Source organism: Panonychus citri, unplaced genomic scaffold (assembly GCF_014898815.1).
Source record: "Panonychus citri isolate SS breed McGregor unplaced genomic scaffold, ASM1489881v1 Contig00120, whole genome shotgun sequence".
Lineage (NCBI taxonomy): Eukaryota > Metazoa > Arthropoda > Arachnida > Trombidiformes > Tetranychidae > Panonychus > Panonychus citri.
This window is the reverse complement of record NW_026515525.1, coordinates 81,608-102,655: the sequence shown is the minus strand read 5'-3', so window position 1 is coordinate 102,655 and position 21,048 is coordinate 81,608. Positions and strand designations below refer to the sequence as shown.

Below are 21,048 nucleotides of genomic sequence, written 5' to 3'. Positions count from 1 at the left end.
TTTACATTAATTAAACTGAATAAATGATCTCAACTCATGAGTTTACCTGAAGAGTGAAAATTTTTTTACTCCAAATTGAATGTCAATCAAACCATGTTAACGGTAAATCCTTCAGTTGAATAAAGGTACAGAACTTTTATTTAAAGTAAAGAAAAGAGCCAAATTCTGTGTGCATTCATGGTAACTTATAAGGTTCTTTTTTTTCAAATAGTAGAAAGAGAAAAGAGAGAGAGAGAAAGAGAGAGAGGAGAGAGAGAGAGAGAGAGAGAGAGAGAGAATATACACTAAAAATCTACAGAAGAAGCTTGTTAATCTGCGATAGAAAGTTGAGCAAAACCGATCAGGAGCTTTTCATCAGGTACTTCGTTCTCATCTCCGTTATTATCATGGCTCTGGATAGAAGAAAGAAACAAAAAAAAAGATGACCGTTAGATATAAAAAAAAAGTACAATTAGGATGTAGATGTTTTCCTATTTATGATGAAATGAATCATCATCATCAAATAGTGGGAACAGGTAAAAAAAAGTGCAAAATGAACGTAGGTGGTCATAAATTATCAGGTATAAATGAATATCATCATAATAATGATAGGGCGAGGAATAAGGAAGAAATTGAAGGCTATGGATAACGGGATAATGGTGAATGCGGAAGAGTCTGGGTGAAATTGAGTACAAATAAACTATTTTTGTTTATGGACGGGATTCAAAAAGGAATCGGGAAAACGGTTTAGTAATATGAAGGTCAAATGTTTGAGAGATCATCAAGGAAAATCTCTTAACATTGAGTACTAACCAAAGCGAAGATCACATTTTTCATAGAAATATTCTGTTCGAAGTTGGTCTCTATCAACTTTTGAAGGTTAGAGGCAACGGTTATCACATCACGATTATCAACTAATCCAGCTTGAACAAGCTCTTGGGCTATTCCTTCAGCGGTATCTGTGAGAAAAATGAACAAATGAATAGACAATAATTAGATTTAGAATAAATTGTCACGTGATATGCCAAAGACTTTGAGTTTACAACCACTGGTTGAACCATTCGCGCAGGTAATGATAATCAGGTAGATAATATTTGATATCCAATCAGATGACCATTTTGTGAGATAATATCGTTTAAATTAGAGGGCATTAATTAGCATTAGCTCTCTGGGTTAACTTTACTCCCTCATTGATTATATTTAACTGCGTGAATGACACAAGTAACTGTAAACTCAAAGTCTTTGGTTGTATATGTACTGACCTCTGTCTGAAGAATATTCAAAACGAATATCGTTCAAATCTCTTTGTGAATTTCTTATTCTTAGAACAAGATTAATGGTTGGAGGTGATGGAGTAGCATTATTGTTACTACCACAGGAATCAGATCCACTTTGCTGGCCTTGGTTGGTATTAGAAGGCACTTCACGAGAGGTTGAGGAAGATGATGAGGTGGAGGAGGAGGTTTGATTAGTTTTTACATCATGTTGACTATTTTCTACATTATTGTTGTTTATATTTATGTTAATATTGTTGGTGGTACTTGTATTGTTTAAATTGTTGTTGTTGTTGTTGTTGGTTGTGGTTGGTGATGATGTTGAATTACTATCATTTTTACTACTATTTGGCTGAGTTCCAGAGCCAACAGACGAATTGGCTGATGAGTCTTTGTTGTTACCATCATTTGGATCGGAAGAATCATCATCTGAAGACCAAACCCAATCACCGGTTTCAGTTCGGTGAAGTCGTCCACTGGTTCCTGGTGGTCGTCGGACATTTTTCGCCTTTTTGGCTCTTTCCTCGATACTTGGAGCGCAAGATAAAAGATTTTGAACGAGATACTTTTTATCTTTTGCTTTTCTAAGGAACGGATGTTTAAGCAGCTCAGTGGCAGTTGGCCTTTTCGAAGGATCTTTCTGAAGACAATCACAGATCAATTTCCTAATAGATTTACCATAATTCTTGTATTGGTCTTTATCTTCGGCAACAGAGTCAAGAGTCGGAGGATCATTTTGAAGGGTAAGCATCAGAACCTAATAAAAGATGAGAAAAGAATAAAAAAAAATATTAATAATACAATCAGAGAATAAAATTTATCAACAATAAAAGAGTAATCAGAATGATCGTCATCACCAATTTATCAACAATTTAAAAAAGAAACTGCAATAAAAAAAGTGTAAACATAAAGTGTCAACATTTCAATTACAAGAAGCAACGTAATTAAGTATAAGTAAACTTAATGAATAATTATTTGTAGATAACAGCATAATAATGGTTAATTACATGGGATTAAGTCAACCTGATTGTCAATAATCAACTTGAGTTAATATCAATTGGTTCAGTTTCATCACTTAAATTATGTTTCCTTTTGGTGGTAATGTTGCTTTTTAATGGATAAATTGATCGCTTTGCTAACGGATGTCTGATTAACATGCAATTCAAGTTGAAAACGAAGCGAAAACCATCAATCAAACTAAAGATGAACATCCTGAAAACATTGGAAACTGAACCATGATGATCCCAGGTGATCAAATAGAAACATGTACAACTGCAAACAACACATAGATACACAAATAGAAAGGATATCCTAAGCTCTGACATATTCCTTTGCTTTTAAATTTCCTTGACCTTTCAAGTGAAGGTAAATGGCAAAAGAGTTTGATAATATTAGATAAACACTTTTCCTTGATAACAGTAGCAAATTTAAAAGGAAAGAGGAATTGAAAGAAAACAAATTCTAATGTTTTTATCGATAAATTTGTTGATAAAATCCATGGTGAGTTAAGTGGTGTTGGTTAATGGTGGTAATCAGGAATTATCATTAAGATGATCATCTACTGGTGATGGTAAATGACGAATGTTGATTGCAGCGTTTCTTTTTTTTTATATTGATAATTATGGTGATGAACAAGATAATAAATGTATCATCATCATCATCATCATCATCATCATCATCTTACCTTCATGGGTGGATAAATGTGATAGGGAGCAGTACCGGTAACCAATTCAATGGCAGTAATACCCAAGCTCCATATGTCCGCCTTAAAATCATAGCCGGTTACTTGTTCCATAACTTCCGGAGCCATCCAACAGGGTGTTCCTACAAAGGTATGACGTGATCGTTGACGGGAAAGATCACCACCAGTGGCAAGCCAAGAGCTTACACCAAAATCGGCAATCTGAACTTCACCATTTTCACCTAATAATATGTTACCTGCTTTAATGTCCCGATGAATTTGACCATTATTGTGAAAATATTCTAACCCTTTAAGAACCTCTTTAAGAACCGTTGCAATGGTACCTTCATCAAAAACACCATGTTTACAATCCTCTGTTTTCATTTTATGCTTTATTATGTCCAATAAAGAGCCTCCGGCGAGTAATTTAATTACAAGCCAAAGCTCTTCTTTAACCACAAAACTGGTATGATAAGAGACAACATTCTCATGGTTACAGGCTGTCATTGCTTGAATCTCTTTCAATAATTCATCCATTGAGGTATTCCATTTTTCTAGATTAATACGTTTAATTGCACACTTTTCCTTCCTTGGTTTACAGTAGGCTGAATGTACCACTGCGGTAGCACCAACACCGATAACTTCACCAAGCTCATAATCATCTTTACCATTTGGCCAACTGTTACCCGATTGACCCAATGAAGAGGTTCCTGAAGATGAGACTGAATTACTTGTGGTGGTGGTGGTGGTGGTTGTGTTATTATTGTTGTTAATTGATGAAGCTGATCCGGTTGAGGTTGTGGTTGAAGATGATGAGGTTGTCGATGCTGATCCATTGCCAGATGATGATCCATTCATCATGAGTTTAGTATCCTGATTATCGGTGGTTAACATGATTTTGGAAAAAATCAAAACAGAAAAACACAAAGTATAACACCAATTGAAAAATAGAAAAATAGAAAAAGAAAATTATGAGAGAGAAAGAGAGAAAGAGAAAGAGAAAGAGAAAGAGGTAGAAAATAAAAAAAAACGAATTAAAAACAAAAACAATTAAATATGAAGAATAGAAAACAATGAGAGATGATGACAAGCAACAAAAAAGAAAACAAAATTAACCAGAAAGAGAGAAAGAGAAAGAGAAAGAGAAAGAGGTAGAAAATAAAAAAAAACGAATTAAAAACAAAAACAATTAAATATGAAGAATAGAAAACAATGAGAGATGATGACAAGCAACAAAAAAGAAAACAAAATTAACCAGAAAGAGAGAAAGAGAAAAGAAAGGAAATGAAGAAAGAGAGAAGAAGAAAACTAAGTAAGATGGTGGAAAGAGAGAAAGAGATTGAGAGAGAAAGAGAGAAGAGAAAAAGTATAAGATTTGATTTAACACTGAAAGAGAATCAATTGAAAAGGGAAAAGGTTTTCACTCTACATGTAAATCAAAATGGAAAAGTTAATTAAACAATTAAATCAACCAGCGAATATTAAATAACAACTGATGCTGATTGTTAAGTGAATGTTTGTATTCCATGTAGTTGATGTTCACATTGAGACGCATTGAGTATGTCTGTCTGATTACCTTACATTCTCACTCAATCTCCCTCTTTCTTTATCTTCTCTATCTCCTTTCTCTTTCTCTGTCTATGTCTCACTCTCTTTCTACTGAATGGTTTAGTTTTACAATCTATTGATTGTTGTCTCTCACCATCGCAAATTTAATACCAATTGTAACCTATGCTGGTAACCACAGAATCACCTTATCATAAATACACTGAATTAACACAACACTGATGTAACGAAATGATGATCAAGATGATGGTTTGGTGGAAGGAGAGAGAGAGAGAGAGAGAGAGAGAGAGGAAAATGATGATTGAATTTTTCACTTTAGAATAGAATTTTTTTTTCTCAATGTAATTTATCTTAAGTTGATGAGGGTTTTGCAGAATTGTAATTCTACCTTTAAATTTTTACATTTAAAGTGCAAATATAACGAAAACACTGGTAGGTTATTAGAGATTAGGAGTGGATTAAGGGGAGATACAAGGGAAGAGAAAAAGATACAAAAAGGGTCAAAGAATAATTAACTAATAAATTAAAAGATTAAATTGATGAAAGAAAACAGAGATTAATTAAGAGTTGAAAAGGTTGATTGGTTGGAGTGACTCGAGAGTATGAGAAGCCGGTATAAACATTACTCTCTTTCTCTTTCTTTCTCTCTCTCTCTCTCTCTCTTTTCCATGTCTCACTTTATCATCTCTCCCTCACTTGTTCTTCTTTTTTTTATCCTATCAATTGACTTGTCAGAGCTCAAAGAAAATGATGAAGATGCAGGAAAAAATGTAGATGAAGAGGATGAAGATGGAGATGATACTCCTCTTCTTTTTTTCTTCAGTATCAACTTATAACTAACCCGTTAGGATTTACCAGGAAGTTAACCAGTTTTTTGGCTAACATTCATTACCATTGATTGGGACAAGGTTATCATCCTCTTTCTCTCTCTCTCTCTCTTTCTATCTCTCTTTCCAGAGTATTAGGTGTGCACATTATAATTTCTTGGCTGGTTAACAAATAGATTGAATAAAAAATCAACATTGATATGAGAAAACATGTAATCCATGATGTAACCGGTAATCGAAAAGAAAATTAATCAGGAAAAGAAACTAATAACAAAGATAATCTAATTTATTCAATCGATTTAATTAATTGTTGACCAAATTGATGGAAAAAAAATCAAACTGGTAATCTAATAGTAACCATGTGATCTATCTCTGGCTTTTCTCTCTCTCTCTCTCTCTCTCTCTCTCTCTCTCTCTTTCTAGCCATTGGTAATTGAACTTTGATTTAGTTGTTAATTGTGATACTTTCATTAATTTATTTTCTCAATCAATTTGTTAATTGTTTTTGGTATCTTTTATGATTTGTGTTTGTTTTTAATGAATTAGTCTAACTTCTTATAATCAATCAAGATCAAACTTGATTACCATGACATTGAAATCCAATGAGATTAATCAACATTATTAATCAATCAATAAGTGTTGACGAGGTGATAAAGGATAAGATGAATTCTGAACATGCATCATCATTGGGAATTATATTCAGTGTATTTATTGTATTGATCATCTCCATTTACTTGATTACTTTAGATTCAATTTGATTGAATACAATTAATTAGAGAGATTAGTGAATCGATGATTTACTGATGAATTATTATTTTTTTCTTACTTTTTTTTTCTTTTCTCATCAATTTCTTTCAACAAATAATCACTTACATTGATTTGATTATGTTTGGAAATTTTCTCAGCCAAAATATCAGCGAAACTTGGTCTTGGTGTAGTTCGAAGTAGTTCAACGGTATTAACATCTTTCTTACTTCCTCCATGACTTAAAGCCTTTCGAAGTCTCAATTTCTCCTTTTCCAAAAGGTGATTGAGCTTTGCTGTTGTCCCATTTTTCATTGGTCTCAGGTAAATGTACTCGTCAGATTTATTCTGATATTGAGATGATGGTGATGATGAAGGTGGAATCAAATGAGAAGCTGATGTTGATCTCAATGTTTCCGATAAAATTTGTTCACTTGCACTGATTCGTCTGTACGTTCCAGGGGAAAATGGATAAGCAATAGCAGATCCTTTTGTCGAATCGAAATTAAATTCTGTCTTTCTGTTATTATAATTCCAATGGTCAAGATTCAATTAGAGAAAATATCAGCAAATGGACCGATCAACAGCCAGGATACGATATTTGGAAGAGAGAGAGAGAGAGAGAGAGAGAGAAATTTCAACAATGGAACATGTAATTAAAGAAATTCAGTAAAAAAAGTGAAACAAATTGTTACTTTGAAATTAAATGAGTCACCTAAACAATCAAAATAAATGATAGGCCTTTCAAAATTAAATATTGATTTATGTTCAATATCAAAAGCTATCATCAAAACGATTGCTGGTTATTACAAAATAGACATTGCTGATACTACGACTGGTGAAAAAATGGCAATGAATGTTGATAGAATATGAAAAAAAATCAAATGTCATCAATTTATCGTCATTGATTGATTATCATTGTAAACAGAATCATTTAAAAAAATGATTACAATTGAATTGGCACCGGAACAACGTTCACGTGAAACTCAATTTATGATGAACCTGGAAAAAAGTATCACTTCCACCCTGAATCAAAGTTTCATGATGGAAAATGAATTATCGTAAGTCAAGAGTAGCCTCAAGATTATTATTAGGGATAAACTGTATCATCTTGATTGATATCTTGAAGCGATCAAGAAAAAAAAAGGTCTCAGGGTAAATAAGTCACATAATCATCATTAAAAAGAGGTAAAATTAAGCTTAATTGCTTGAAGCGATAATCAATTCAGTTAAATTGTTACAATCAATAACTTTACTACTCTCAAGTTCAATCAATTCCTCCACCTTCTGAACTTGAATGAAGGTTGGGAGATTCATTTTTGATACCTAATTAATTTCTCTTGTCAGTTTTTTTTACTATTTCATTCATTTTCATTTTACAAATTAATCGTCATCACAATATATTAATTGTTAATGATTTTAAAATGTAGGAAAGAAGGGAAATTGTTTAATTGTTGATTTAACAATGAAAAGTCAACGGAAGATCAGGGTAACGTTAACGAAAATTAATGATTGTCAACCTTTTTGTTTTCACATTAATTTGATTAACTCTATTTTCTCAATGTTAACCACAAAATTGATTAGTAATCAGATAATCTTTTCAGGATGAAATTCAGTTAATTGTCATGTTAACATTTTCATCATCTTCCTTGTCTAATCAACAATTAACACTCAAGGTTGATCATCAGAATTATTTAAATTAATCAATAATCAGCAATTGTTTTTCATGAATTAAATTCTTAACCAATTAGATTGTAGTTTTGTTTGATTTTATTACAAAACAATTACAATTACAACTTCTTCTTAACATAATCAACATATTATCAATCAGTTTCACGAGACTCAATTAATTTCAATCAATTAACTTTCGTCACAATTTAAAGTGTAAGATCATATTCAAGGTTAACCTGTAACAGTTAATTGTTTCATCATTGTAATTAGATATAAATGTAATTAATAACAATTTAATTTACTTCGATTAAATCATTATACCTTCAAGTAATTAACTATTGTTTTCAAATTTAAAAAAAAAAGGATAAGTAACAAGTAATCACAATCAACAAATTGACTATTATTATTATTTGTCTATGGATAATAAATATTAGGAAAAAAATTGAGCTTTTCCATTGAAATCAAAGTTTCCACCAGAATAATTCATCATTGTTGTCATCATAATTAACTAATTGTTTACTAGGGAGAAAAAGGAGATTGAAGAAAAAAACATCAACACCATGATGAATTGAATCACAATTAGAATGAAAGAAAACGGAAGCAGAGAAAATATTAACAATAACATTACACTTAAACGAAATGTTTACAATTTGGAAAAATTTTCTATTCTTTTCTTGTTGTTTATCGTATTAGAGTTTTTTTTTGCATTCAATTTATAATAATAATATTAATCAGCATCATAGAAATTAATATATTTGTGTTCATGTGAGAATAACAAAATTAGTAGAAGAAAAGAAAATTACGTCAACGAAAAATGGAGCGAATGACGTTTTCTAAAGTACTCATTCATTCTTAGACTTCGTTATTGATCATCGTCATGATGATGTTCGTTAAGGGAAAACACAATTCACAGAATCTCAAGTAAAAGAATCTAAAAAAAACAATTGATTCTATTATGTCAACATGATCAACATGTTTACACTATCATGAGTTCCATGAGTTCATGATGGGGATAAATATTGGAAGTTGAAGAGAGAGAGAGAGAGAGAGAGAGAGAGAGTCCGGAAGCTTAAGAGTTGATGAAAAGATGCACTTTCGATATAAAATGAAGATTTAATTAAAATTCTGAAATCGGTTCCAATGGATTAAAGTTTCTATTCAATAGCGATGATATTATTTAAGATTATGGGAGATTAAGGATCAAGATTAGATACGAAATTTTGGATTTATTCAAGGTTAGAATTGAGATTTGTGAAACAATAAACGAATTAATTGTTTCAATCAGTAAATTCTCCTTATTTTCTTAACATTGTATGAGTAATGAGAAGAAAATAGCTATTAATACTTTTGTCTATTCTCTTTAATCTTTAATTTCTATTTTTAAACCAAAGTTCTTGACTTGGTGATTAGTTGTCTCGTTTTTTTTTGGGTTCCCACACTTTTACTTGGACTATTTGTCACTTTTGTTACCAGGCAATAAAATGGCGACAATTATTACTAATCAGTTTCTAATTGTGACTGATTTAGATTTGATTTAGACCAAGATATAATCTGAAAGTGGCTTAAACAATAATTAGTATTTGATTGCTCAGAGTTGTGATAAAATTTAATTAGTGTTTGGTGTTCATTTTGTAATGTAAACAAACACTAACAATTATCTAATTAATTGTGATGAAGAACAAAATGTAAACAAAGAATGAGAAACAAACTCTCCAATGACAAAGGAAAAAAAATGGAAATTCAAGTGGATTCAAGATGGCTGACAATCTATATGGTACATAAGGTTGACTTATAATCAATTCAGTAGTTGATCATTATCATCAAATTAATTAAAATCGGTTGATCCCCTTATTGGGTCTATAATTAAAGACTACAATAGATATCAATTGATAATCAACAATTCATTAAGATGATGAGTCCAAGTAAAGATAAAGATATTCACTATTAGTGTAATGAGAACAGTAATTAACAGGAAGAGAATTTAATAGATGAAGGAAAGAGAGAGAGAGAGAGAAAAGATATTCAATCATCACCAGACTGAGAAAATTGGTTATGGTTTCACCGAAGTAAGAAAAAAAACGCTGAGAGAATTTCGATTAATATTAGTGGAAATGAAAGGAAATAAAAGAAAAAACGAAAAATATTGGAAACTAATTGTTCCATCTTACCAAATTGAATAAATGTAACAAATTGTATCCCAATGATGGTGATTAATTAAAAGATGAATCTACTGTGTGTACACTAAAAGTCTTAAGGTGTCAATCAAGAAACAAGTAAATTGTTACAGTAAAATTAAAGTAATGATGATGATGGAGTAACATTGATTGTTAATTGTGGTGACTCTTCACTAGTGATTAAAATTAACTGTTCATTTAACCTTGAAGTTGATGTTTCTTTTTGTTGAATTAGATTAAAAAAAAAACATCTCACATTCATAATCCTATCAATATATTCACTACGATAGATATTCCTAATTGTTCAATTTAAATCAATTTCAAGGGTAACGATCACAGGGAGAGAAAGAAAAATCACAAATTATCCTGGAATTGGAATAAATTGAACTACACCGATTTCATGGTTTTCGTTTTTGGAATCGGAAAAGAGAAAAGAATAAAAAACAAAGAGAATTTTTTTCTTCTTCTTCTTCATTCTGATTGGCGGGAGAAAAGAAAAGAAAATGTAAAAAAGGGGAAAACATTTTCTTCTCTTTTTTTCTATTTAGATTTTTTATTCTCTTCATTTGTTTTCTTCTTTTTTTTTCTAATTAGAGGTAATCATTGTTTTCTTAATTAGTGATTAATTAACTTTGAGAAGTAAATTACGTGTGAATATTTTTTACTCTTTTTCTCTCAGTGAATAAAATTCCAATTTAAAATCAACTCATTTGGAGTATTATATGTGTGTTTTTTGGATTCCATGGTAATTGTGATTATATCAATTTAATTAAGTCTTTTGGGTAACTAATTAAAATTGATTTCATCTGATTTTTTTTTCTCTCTCTCTTTCTCTTTGGTTCTTCTTGTTGACATTGTGCTGTGTTTGGTGTGAGTAATTCCCTCAATTAGTGTTCTGATTGATCAGGGGAAAAAAATGAACAATAGATTGTGCATCGTACCCAATATATTGTGTGATTGTGTGTTTTTTTCTTGATTCACTATTGAGGAAATTGTTTATACTCATATCGTTATTACATTATCATCGTTTACACTGATTTATATCGATCAATACCCTGAATTTGCTATCATACCATCATATCAACAACAACAACTCGCTCTCTCTCGCAATCGGCAAGGTTAAGTAGTTAATCATAATTAATAAAAAGAGAGAGAGAGAGAGAGAGAGAAAGGAAAAATAAAACCAGAAATTAGTTTATATCAACATAGGAGAGATTAAAGTCTATGAAAAGTCACACATCATTTATGGTGGATTATCAGGCACGAGAAGAAACGAGGAAAACAGTAGCTAATCCAGATAATTAACAAAAAGAAAACAATAAGAACTCAAAATGATAAAGCTAATCAACTAATCAGTATAATTAGTTTCAAGCAATTAAAAAGCTGTGAAAGAAAATGAAGACAAGATGAAACTTACTTGGTGAATAGTAGATGATATTTGTAAAGAAGACACTGAATTTTGAACGATAAAGACTCAGAAAAATCACCAGCAACTCAGGTAAGTTTAAAATGGAGATAAACTTGGAGGAAAAGTGTCAATTGAACTAATTAGTAAATCATCTGATGGAAATTGATTAGTCCAATTTGAGTGATCACGATTCGGTTGTTAATAAATTATTGTTATTAATCTCGGTAAGAATTGGATGAAATTTAGTGAGGATTAATTTTATTTCTCTCTTTTTTCCACTAGAATACGATTTATTATTTAAATTGGACCAATTGGGATGACAACAATCAACTAATTGTGATGGAAATAAATCAAATGATACACAGTAAACATAGACAAAGGAAACAACGTTAAGAAAATCAATGTTAACTCGAGTTGAGCCAGAAAAAAAGTGAAACATTCAAACAACTCTGAACACGAGAGAGGAAGAGACAAAACATAGACAATTAACTGAGCAATTATTGGCAACAATTAACTCTCAAAATTAAAATTAACTACAACAGGAAGACTTGTCTCAACCTTTTGTGTATCCATTTGGTGTTAATTGTTAAAAGAAATAAAGTAACAATTAAGGAACCAGTGAGATAAACGATGATAACAATAAAAGGATTGAGATCATTGGAGTGAAGTGATTAACATGATTATCAGGGGAAATCACCAGTAGACATGAAAATTTACTCTAATCATTATGGAGTTAATTTGAATTGATTGATTAATTACCTCTTCTCTCGGTGTGCAATCGATAAAATCAGTTTTCAATTAATATTATTTTGTAATAGATTAGAAATTTAAAAACTAATTAACTTGAATTGTTATATAGCTATTATGTGATTGTCTTAATTGTTTCATCTCTCATTTGATTATATCAATTAGTAGATTATCTTGATTGTATTTACCTGAATATCATCAAGGATTTTCAGGATAAATTCCCAAGTTTTTATATTAATTATTGTAACAACTTAATAACAAATTAGTTATTATGGTTAACCTAATTGTTTGGTTGTTTTTAATTACCTCTGTAAATAATAATAATAATACAACAGAGACAAAATTATGATTGCAATTAAAAGTTTTCTTTTGATTATCTCATAATAATCATTGGAGTTAATTGTAAATCGGTCAAAGTCTATGCGCAGTTTAAATTGTTAATGGTTAGTTGATTAACTTGACTAAAGACCTAATTTCAAAGTTAATCAATGTAACCTACAATAAATGATTAATGATTAACTAATTTTCACATTGTCACAATTTACAAATCAGTTAATCATATTTATCGATGATAATTGTTGATTTGCAAATGAAAAACTTGTAAATTTTAAAATCTAATCCTGATCAAAGTTAATTGTTGCTTACCCATCAGCTGATAAGAAACGTTTAATTACCAATCGAGAGCCAATTGGAGTTGTAAGATCCATTGGAAACAATTAACTAATTTTAACAATTTAACATTTACAAATTGAGACAATTTAATGTGATCGTTGAAATTACAATTTTAATCATTGATGTTTTTTTTTTGCTACAATTTGGTAACAATTTAATTCAATGTTTGTGTTGGTTTGTTGGATTCAACTTTAAATGACTGATTGTTGTTACAAGTGTAACAATAAAAAGTTAATCATGATCATGATCAGTGTGATGATTAACGATTAGATGACAATGCAGGAGAGCTGAGACTGAATTGTCATGATCACAGTGATTTAAATTCAGTTTGGAAACTAAATCTACTTAATCATGATTAAAAGGAGCATTTAATTTTCACCTTGATTGTTGTTTCGGGACAATTAGCTATTTAAATCTAATCACAATTATCTTTTGATTTCAGTTTATTATTAAATCATGAAACTTAAAAGTTGATTCAATTGAATATCAATCTGAATACAATTCATTTAGATTAACATAATCGTCTTGTGATTAAATTTAATTGTTATTGTTTCCATTAATTTACGTCAACAATTAAGTATTTGGGGAAAAAATTTTAATTTTATTTTCATTTGATTAGCAATTAAAACTTGTTTTTCTAATTTAATTAAGAGCTTTGTTTATACGATAACAATCAAGGTTAATTGTAATCGTATTGTTTAATTGTTACACTAATTTGATTCAAATTAAATTTACTAATTGAAGTTTTCATAAATATGTTATTGTTTTAAATCAATATATTTGATTATGATTTAATTAAATGCTTTAAATGATTATCATTAATTATTGCAATTTAAAATCAACAACTCATAATCATAACAATTTAGTTGATGATTAGCTGATTAGATTTGAATAAAATCAAACAATCAACTGATTCCTATGGATTGTGATGTAACTAAATTAATGAAAATAATATTGATTGATCAACTTGAACTCTAATGATTAAGAGTAAATCTTTATGATTTAATCAACAATTAGCAAATCAAAGTATTTCCCTAATGATAACAATCAGTTAATTGACAATTAACAAATTGATTTGAAATCAAGTGCACAATTAACCATTTAATTTAATAGAAAGTTTTTTTTCAAACAATTAATAGTTTTAAACTTGGAAAATGAATTAACAATTAAAGACTAACCCCTTTAAGGCTTTACAATTAAATTAAAAGTTCATACAATTAACATTGTAATTAATTTTCTGTTAACCATTAAGATTAGTTAATTTTTATTCCTGATCCGGTCTGATTGCTTTTGATTAATTTGATTACTATCAAACAATTAACTATCAATGATAATTATGTAACTAGGCTATCATTTTGTTTTCAAGGTTAATGGTTTATTACCTTTCATCAATTAATTGTAATTAAGACAATTTGATTAAGTAAACAGGGCCAAGGGTTAACCTTTGGGCATTTAATTGTTACATTTAAAATCAATTGACCCAAATTTAGTTTCAAACCAACAATTAATTAATTATAACAGTTTCAATATTTTCACATAGGAAACTGTCATCACAATTAGCTTGATTGTTAACTCAAATTTTGATAATTAATTGTTGCAAGTTTAATATTGATCTCGATCAGTTATTGAAATAATTTAGTTAATTTTTAGCAATTAATTCAATAATTAGTGATGCAATTACAAAGTGTAAGCTAATTGCTAACCAAGGAGCTTTGATTGTTATCAACAATTTAATTATTTGCCCAATTAAAGTTTAAATCCTTGGTAAATAATGCGTTTGATTAACTAAATTAACTAATTGTAACTCATTCTGCCATCTAGGGTTAGCTAATTACAATTATCTTCCGATAATTAAGAATTGTAATTATCAGAATCAACTAAACATTGACAGATAGAAAGTAATTATTATAATTGATTAGATGAGTTAATTGTTTGATTTTTAATATTAAATATTAATAATAAATAGGAAATAAATTGTTTAATCTAATTGTTAACAATTGATTGAATTGTTGATCAAATATAATCAACGAAATGTTTCAAGGTTGATTGTAATCAAAGTAAATTGGCCATGAAAAATTTAACTAGATTGTTAATCGTTTAATCAACAATTTAATACCTTCTCATCATTTATGATTAACAATTTACAAGAAACACGCTTAATTTAATTGTTGATTAACCTTAATCCAGTTTAAAGTTGATTATTGATTAATCAATCAATCGGAAGGAATAACTTTCCTTAGATTATCAATTGAATTGAGCTGTTGATTAAATAATTAATTGTTTATCTAATTGTTATATACACACAATCACTTGAACTTGGACACAATTAAATACTAAAGAGAAACTTGTTAATGACAATCAATTAATCAACGGAAATTAATAAATTGTTAGCTTGGTTGAATTGTACTGTTGTTATAATTAACTTTTAAATTGCTATTTTTTTAAGTTAATTGTTAGCTGATTTTCATCATCAGTAACAAATGAATGATTAGTTAATTGTTTCAATTAACTAATTTCATTTACTATTATAAAATTGATTGATGAAAATTCATTAATTTGATTAAATCAACCATGATAATAAGAAAAAACCTCCAAGGTTAATCAACACAATTAAAACAAATCATAAGGTGTTGACAATTAACTAAACAAAAATATTGAGATTAATCAATTTCCGTTAGGATAAGACAATTAAAATATTATCTAGTTAATTAATGATGATGATGAGACTTGTTTACACTGATGAAACGGAAATGTCAATCTAATTACAATTAGCTGATTACAAGAATTAAGATAAGCGATTGATTGAGTTAATTGTAATATCTACTTGTTAAACAACCGATTGAGCAAGTGATTTACAATTAACTGATTACTATTAAGGGGTTTAAGTATTTACGATATCATTCATAAAATAATTGATCAAATTTAGTTGATTAAATTGTTTGATTAGTTTGTCAATCAAATAGTAATAGTATTTACAATTAAGTAAATAACAATAAATCAATAACCATTGAGAGAGAAATTAATTTAATTGTAATTAGTACTTACGTTAAACGTTCAGTTGAATAGCTATCAAATTTACGAAGCATGATGATGATAAACAATTAATTGATTGTCTCCAATTAAATGAAATAAAATACAATCCAATGTATCAGTAAGTTAATTGTTGTATAATAATATTTCACAATTATGATCAGTAATTAATAATCACTAAATTATTATCCTTATGGTAAAAAAAAGTTGCAGTTACAAAGTTTGATGACAATTAGTAAACAACGATTAGTTGATTGTTCATTAAATTATATGTATTATATATTATGATTAACAATCGAGTGACTATTTAACTGTGATCTTTATACAACTACAACTTATTATAAACTGAATTAGTAAATTGCTTCAATATGATATTAGTTAAGAAAATTAAATTGTTGTCGAGGGAGATGGTTGATATTATTTTATATTGTCGACAGAGAAATAAGTTAATTGCGACAGGGATGATGATAACTAGTCTCAGGATGATGATTGATGTGTTCAAAGCTTATTGTGAATGTCAGCAATCTGTTGATTGTAACAATCAAATTAGATTCAATTTAAACCACTAAAAAGCTATTAGCCTTTTGTTATCCATAAACAGTTATCTCATTGATTCATTTGATAATCAGAGGGAAGACAAAGTTGTTGACTTGTTTTAATAATAATCTTAATCATGATTATCAACTGAATTAAGATGAAATTGTTTCTATTTGATTAACTAATTGCTCTCTAATCACAGGGTTTAAATTGTTTCATTTACAATTGAATTAGTTTGGACAAGGTTGCTAATTGATCGTTCAGTTTGTTTGGTATGATTTTTTGTTTTCTTCATTGAAACAAATTGTCTTCAGATTTGTTTTAATTGTAACAATTAACGTTAACTTGTAAATGTTTTTTTTCAGACAATTTTAATTTAATAATCATCATTTTCAATGAAATTGAGACAATATTATATTATAACTAATTAGGTAAATTAGGTAGTACAGTTAATTAGTGATTACTTTCAATTTTGTTTGTGAAAGTCTTTGGTATGAGATCGGGTTAATTAAGGATTGTAATTGTTAATGACAGATGATGAAATTGATTAACATTTTTTAATTGTTATTGATGATTTACTGTCTCTGTTATTGTTATTATCATTATCGTTGATTGTCAAGTCTTTTCTAATTGTGTTGATTAACAGGTTGGTGAATGGTTTGTCAATTAGAATTGTGAAAATAAAGGAAATCAGGTAAGTCTCTACTACCATTGGAATACCATAGCTAAACAGGAGAGTGGACAATGAGAAGTTAATTAGTGACCGTTGGGTTGAATTGTTTAATCGGACAATTAGGAAATTGGCGAAAAGTGCATTTAAATTAACTCGGGATAGAACGGCAAGAAATCGGGATGAGAGTATATTAGATAACCAGGACCAGGTAAGTGAAAAATGGCAACTATAAATTAACCAACCGATGATAATTGACCACAACAATCGGGAGGTTGACCCATAGAGTATGGTCAATGATCGGTTAATTGTAATTAGGTTAATGTTGATGATTATCTCATAGAGAAAAATTGTAGAGATCGAAAGCCAGAAAATAAACCAACCATAAGGAATTAGTTTCTATGTGAATATATTTACAGTTAATTAATTAGTGGTGAGAGAGAAAAAAATACAGAAAAGATAATAATAATTATTAGTTTAACAACAAATTAGAAATGCAAACAATTGCAGAATTAGATCAATAATAATCAAGATAATTTGGTTATATTGTTGACCAATATATCCTTGTTTACTTTTGTATTAACACACTCAAGGTTTTTTTTTACCATGATTGTTTCAATTAACTATACTAATCTAATCAATGACGATGATAATTAAAACCGGATCAAATAATAATAATAATATAACACTCTTATTGTTGATCTTTGTCAATCATTTTTGGCTTAGGTTGAAATTGAACATAACCATTACCACTTATTGGTTAATGTCATGTTAATTGTGACTTTAAGATTGTGATTAATGATTAAATTGATTACTTACCTTGTTGACTTTTGGTTTATCTGAATTTAGGACCAATGCGAGGATAACACCCATGAAATAAGGGCTCACATGAGCCCATGGTTTGGAGTGAATGTAAACAAGATACTTGGTAAATTGATTGGAGAAAAAGTTAGTTGGTAACCATGAAGTTTGAACATCATATTTAATTGTAATCAATGTGGTGATTGTGATTCCAACAACGATGATCAGGATTGAATTGACTATCGATAGAATTGGTTTATCGGCTAAATAAGGTTTCAGAATGATTATAAATATTATGGAATAGATGAAATCTACTTCGAGATACCAATCGGCTAGAAGACAAGTTTTCAAATTTTCTGGTGTATTGAAATGATGAGCAATCAATAAGAGATGATTAAACCACGTGGATGCACAAGTTGATGAAATCGATGAGGCCGCTTGTAGATAATACCAAAAAGGTCCACCAATCAGGACTCTAAAGTGATCTGAGAAAACGATTATATAAACACAGATAAACCAACCGACGGTAATTGAGAATCGAAGCCAACGAAGTAAGATGAAGGTTGGAAATGAGACTAATGATGATAGAGATGATGGCGATTTATCCATGAAAAAGGTCATCATTTCCAAGCCACCGACTAGGAAAAAAGTTTCCAGGCTACTTGGTCCAAGTAGGATTCCAAGTCCAATTGGATTAACCAGCGTCGATGGAAAAGCGAAAAGATGATTGAAACTATTGTAGATAAATCCCCAAACAATGTGACCGCAGATTAAGTAGGCCATAGTTAGAGTTTTAATTCCTGCAAGACAAGTGACAGGTGACCTTTGAACGGGTGATATTGTTTTCGTCAAATTTTGGAAAACATTAAAATGTCCAAGTAAAGGAGTTGAAGGTAAAAGTGTACCAATTATATTGGCACAAATAACGAAAACAATTATCGTTACTACGATAATCTCATGTTTCAACCATGGAATTGATTCTGAATGAGTTTGACAAATGTCAACAGAAAACTGTAATCCCGATTGGTGTTTATTAAGAGCTGATCGAAGGAGTAAATTAAGTTCATTGGTTGAACATCCTTGAGGTAAACAAAGTCCAGTTGTTATGTTCATTTGAATAAAGTAGTGACCATAAGATGAAATCAGCTGATTAAATGAAGAGTTAACAGGAAGATTGTCCGTTAATGGACGGAAAAAACCCTCGTACTTTCGGGTTCGAGGTAAAGGTACTCGACTGTTGACCAAACAATATTGACTCGAAGGTAATGATAAACACTCATCGAAAGCACCTAAATTTGTCCATGAACCTTGAAGTAAACCAGAAGGTAATCCACCTGAAGAATCAATCACTATAATGGAAGATTAAATTACGTTAATTGGTGGAAAATTAATTGTTACAATTATCAAATTACTCACTTTGAACAGCATTTAAATCAAATGATTTAAGTTGTTTAACATAGTTTACAATTGATTGTCGACAATCAGTTGAAATGTTACTCGTTACCAATATCGAACCATAATTAACTTCAATCTCATTGATCCAATTAGTTAACCAATTAGAAGTGAAATTTTCAATTCTAGACCAAGAATTGTTATCCAGTGGAACGACATAATTTAAATTGTTCACAATTAAAAGATAAATTATAAGATTAATTGGAATCATTGGTAAAGATTTGATTTGGTTAATCAACTAGGTTAAAATATCGTTACAACGATGTTAATTATTGTGGTTTACAATTTGCTAACTTAATCAAACGAAAGGTTTAATTGGTAACTAATAGAAAGTTAATAACTTAAATTAAGAAATTGATTAAGGTTTGGTTGAATCATTAACTTTGGTTAATTACAAATTTCGTTCAGCCCTTATGACGTTGATTAAACTGAGATTGAAATGATTTAGATTGTTGATTGATTTAAGTTTTAAAATTAAAGTTTTTTACGTAGTTTGTGTCATTGATTTAATTCCTTTGATAAATCTTTGGCCCCTCTAGCAGATTAAATCGATTAGTCTCTAATCATCATGATTAATTACGAATCAATGATCGAGTCTGATGGTCACAAGGCTTTTTTACTCATGGAAATTTAATCATAATCTCAATCTATATTTATATCGAAAACTAAATCAAACAAATTAATAGTTACCTGTTTCTTTTATCCTTCAAATGAAGTAATAAATGTCCCTCTTTGTCAAGTTAATATCAGGTAATTAGTATTTAAGATTAGAATCTCTCTCAACAATTGAAGATGTTTGTATTTCCCAATTTTGATGTTGATGAGCTCCAATGGAATTAAATTAAATTGTGCAACAGCAATTATGATGTTGAAATCTCTCTCATCGGTATAAGTTAAGGTACTGGTCAGAGAGCTTGACAATTTGCTTGATTGTTGCGACATGGAACCAGAGAGAGAGACAAAAAAAAATCCTTTAAATTTGGTTGGTTTTAAGATGAAAATTGAATTGATACAATTAGCAGGATAATTGATAAATTTACTTTAACGATCCAGGTAAATTTCAAGGTAGTTTAGTATTTGCTTCATCTTTTTGCCACTTAATCATCACACAATCAAACCGTTATCAAGGTTGTTGACAGCTTCATGGTGTTAATTGAACGGACAACTGATCATTTCAATTGATTGTGACTTTCAAACACAAAAATTGACCTTCATCAAAGTGTAAACATCATTTACATACAGTAGCAGTTACATGATTCCCTGTAAGGCAAAGATGATGAAGATGATTAGACAGATTGAATTGGAAATATGAAGAGAAAATATCTCTCTATCAATATAATAGTATTACTGGAGTATTTTCAACACTTACCATTGACATTGTGTTGACATTTAATTGTAGAGAAACAATCAACTGTCAAATTAACCTGAAATTAATTGCTATTCATTGGCACCAGAATTAAATATTGTTGTTAACTTGTTCAAGATTGTTGACATTGGCGATTAACCTTAAACAACTCAGGAATCAATTAATTTGTTATTTTCTAGATGTAAGATAAAAATAAAATAACAACAAATTCTAATCATCTTCTTGTCATAAACAATCAGAATTCATTTTTCAATTAGGATAACAATTAAATCTCAATAAATTTACCTGAACAATGGCACCAAAATGTTGTCATTAAACTAATAAATTAAAGTCTCACTATAACAAGTTAATCAGTCGAAGAATCAATTGTTGACCATTTAGACGTTTAATTGTTGTAACAATTAAAATTATTAGAAAATTAGTAACATTGAGAATCTTAATCACGAGAA

The 21,048-nt window shown here is 29.5% G+C and overlaps 2 protein-coding genes across 9 annotated transcripts; both read right to left on the bottom strand.

Annotated features, from left to right (window-relative positions):
• Positions 1-96: 96 nt before the first annotated feature.
• LOC128390467 (serine/threonine-protein kinase OSR1-like) lies at positions 97-15,946 on the bottom strand. 5 transcript variants are annotated; one of them, XM_053350184.1, is made up of 6 exons: positions 15,789-15,946; positions 6,201-6,591; positions 2,938-3,807; positions 1,242-2,010; positions 793-938; positions 97-392 (listed from the first exon to the last, which is right to left on the bottom strand). In XM_053350184.1, the coding sequence occupies exons 1-6, from the start codon at positions 15,827-15,829 to the stop codon at positions 309-311; spliced, it is 2,301 nt and encodes a 766-aa protein (XP_053206159.1). In that variant the 5' UTR covers positions 15,830-15,946; the 3' UTR covers positions 97-308. The 5 variants fall into 5 exon arrangements, with proteins under 5 accessions (XP_053206159.1, XP_053206158.1, XP_053206161.1 ...); XM_053350183.1 differs by lacking the exon at positions 15,789-15,946 and adding an exon at positions 12,717-12,877; XM_053350186.1 differs by lacking the exon at positions 15,789-15,946 and adding an exon at positions 11,334-11,609.
• Positions 15,947-16,539: 593 nt separating this feature from the next.
• LOC128390468 (uncharacterized) lies at positions 16,540-21,043 on the bottom strand. Of its 4 annotated transcripts, none has more exons than XM_053350191.1 (7): positions 20,885-21,043; positions 20,603-20,774; positions 20,274-20,493; positions 19,924-20,204; positions 19,198-19,358; positions 17,800-19,130; positions 16,547-17,379 (listed from the first exon to the last, which is right to left on the bottom strand). In XM_053350191.1, coding segments are annotated over exons 5-7 (1,854 nt in total). In that variant the 5' UTR covers positions 19,199-19,358; positions 19,924-20,204; positions 20,274-20,493; positions 20,603-20,774; positions 20,885-21,043; the 3' UTR covers positions 16,547-16,857. The 4 variants fall into 4 exon arrangements, with proteins under 4 accessions (XP_053206164.1, XP_053206166.1, XP_053206167.1 ...); XM_053350192.1 differs by having other exon boundaries at positions 19,924-20,158; XM_053350190.1 differs by having other exon boundaries at positions 19,924-20,493.
• Positions 21,044-21,048: the final 5 nt, after the last annotated feature.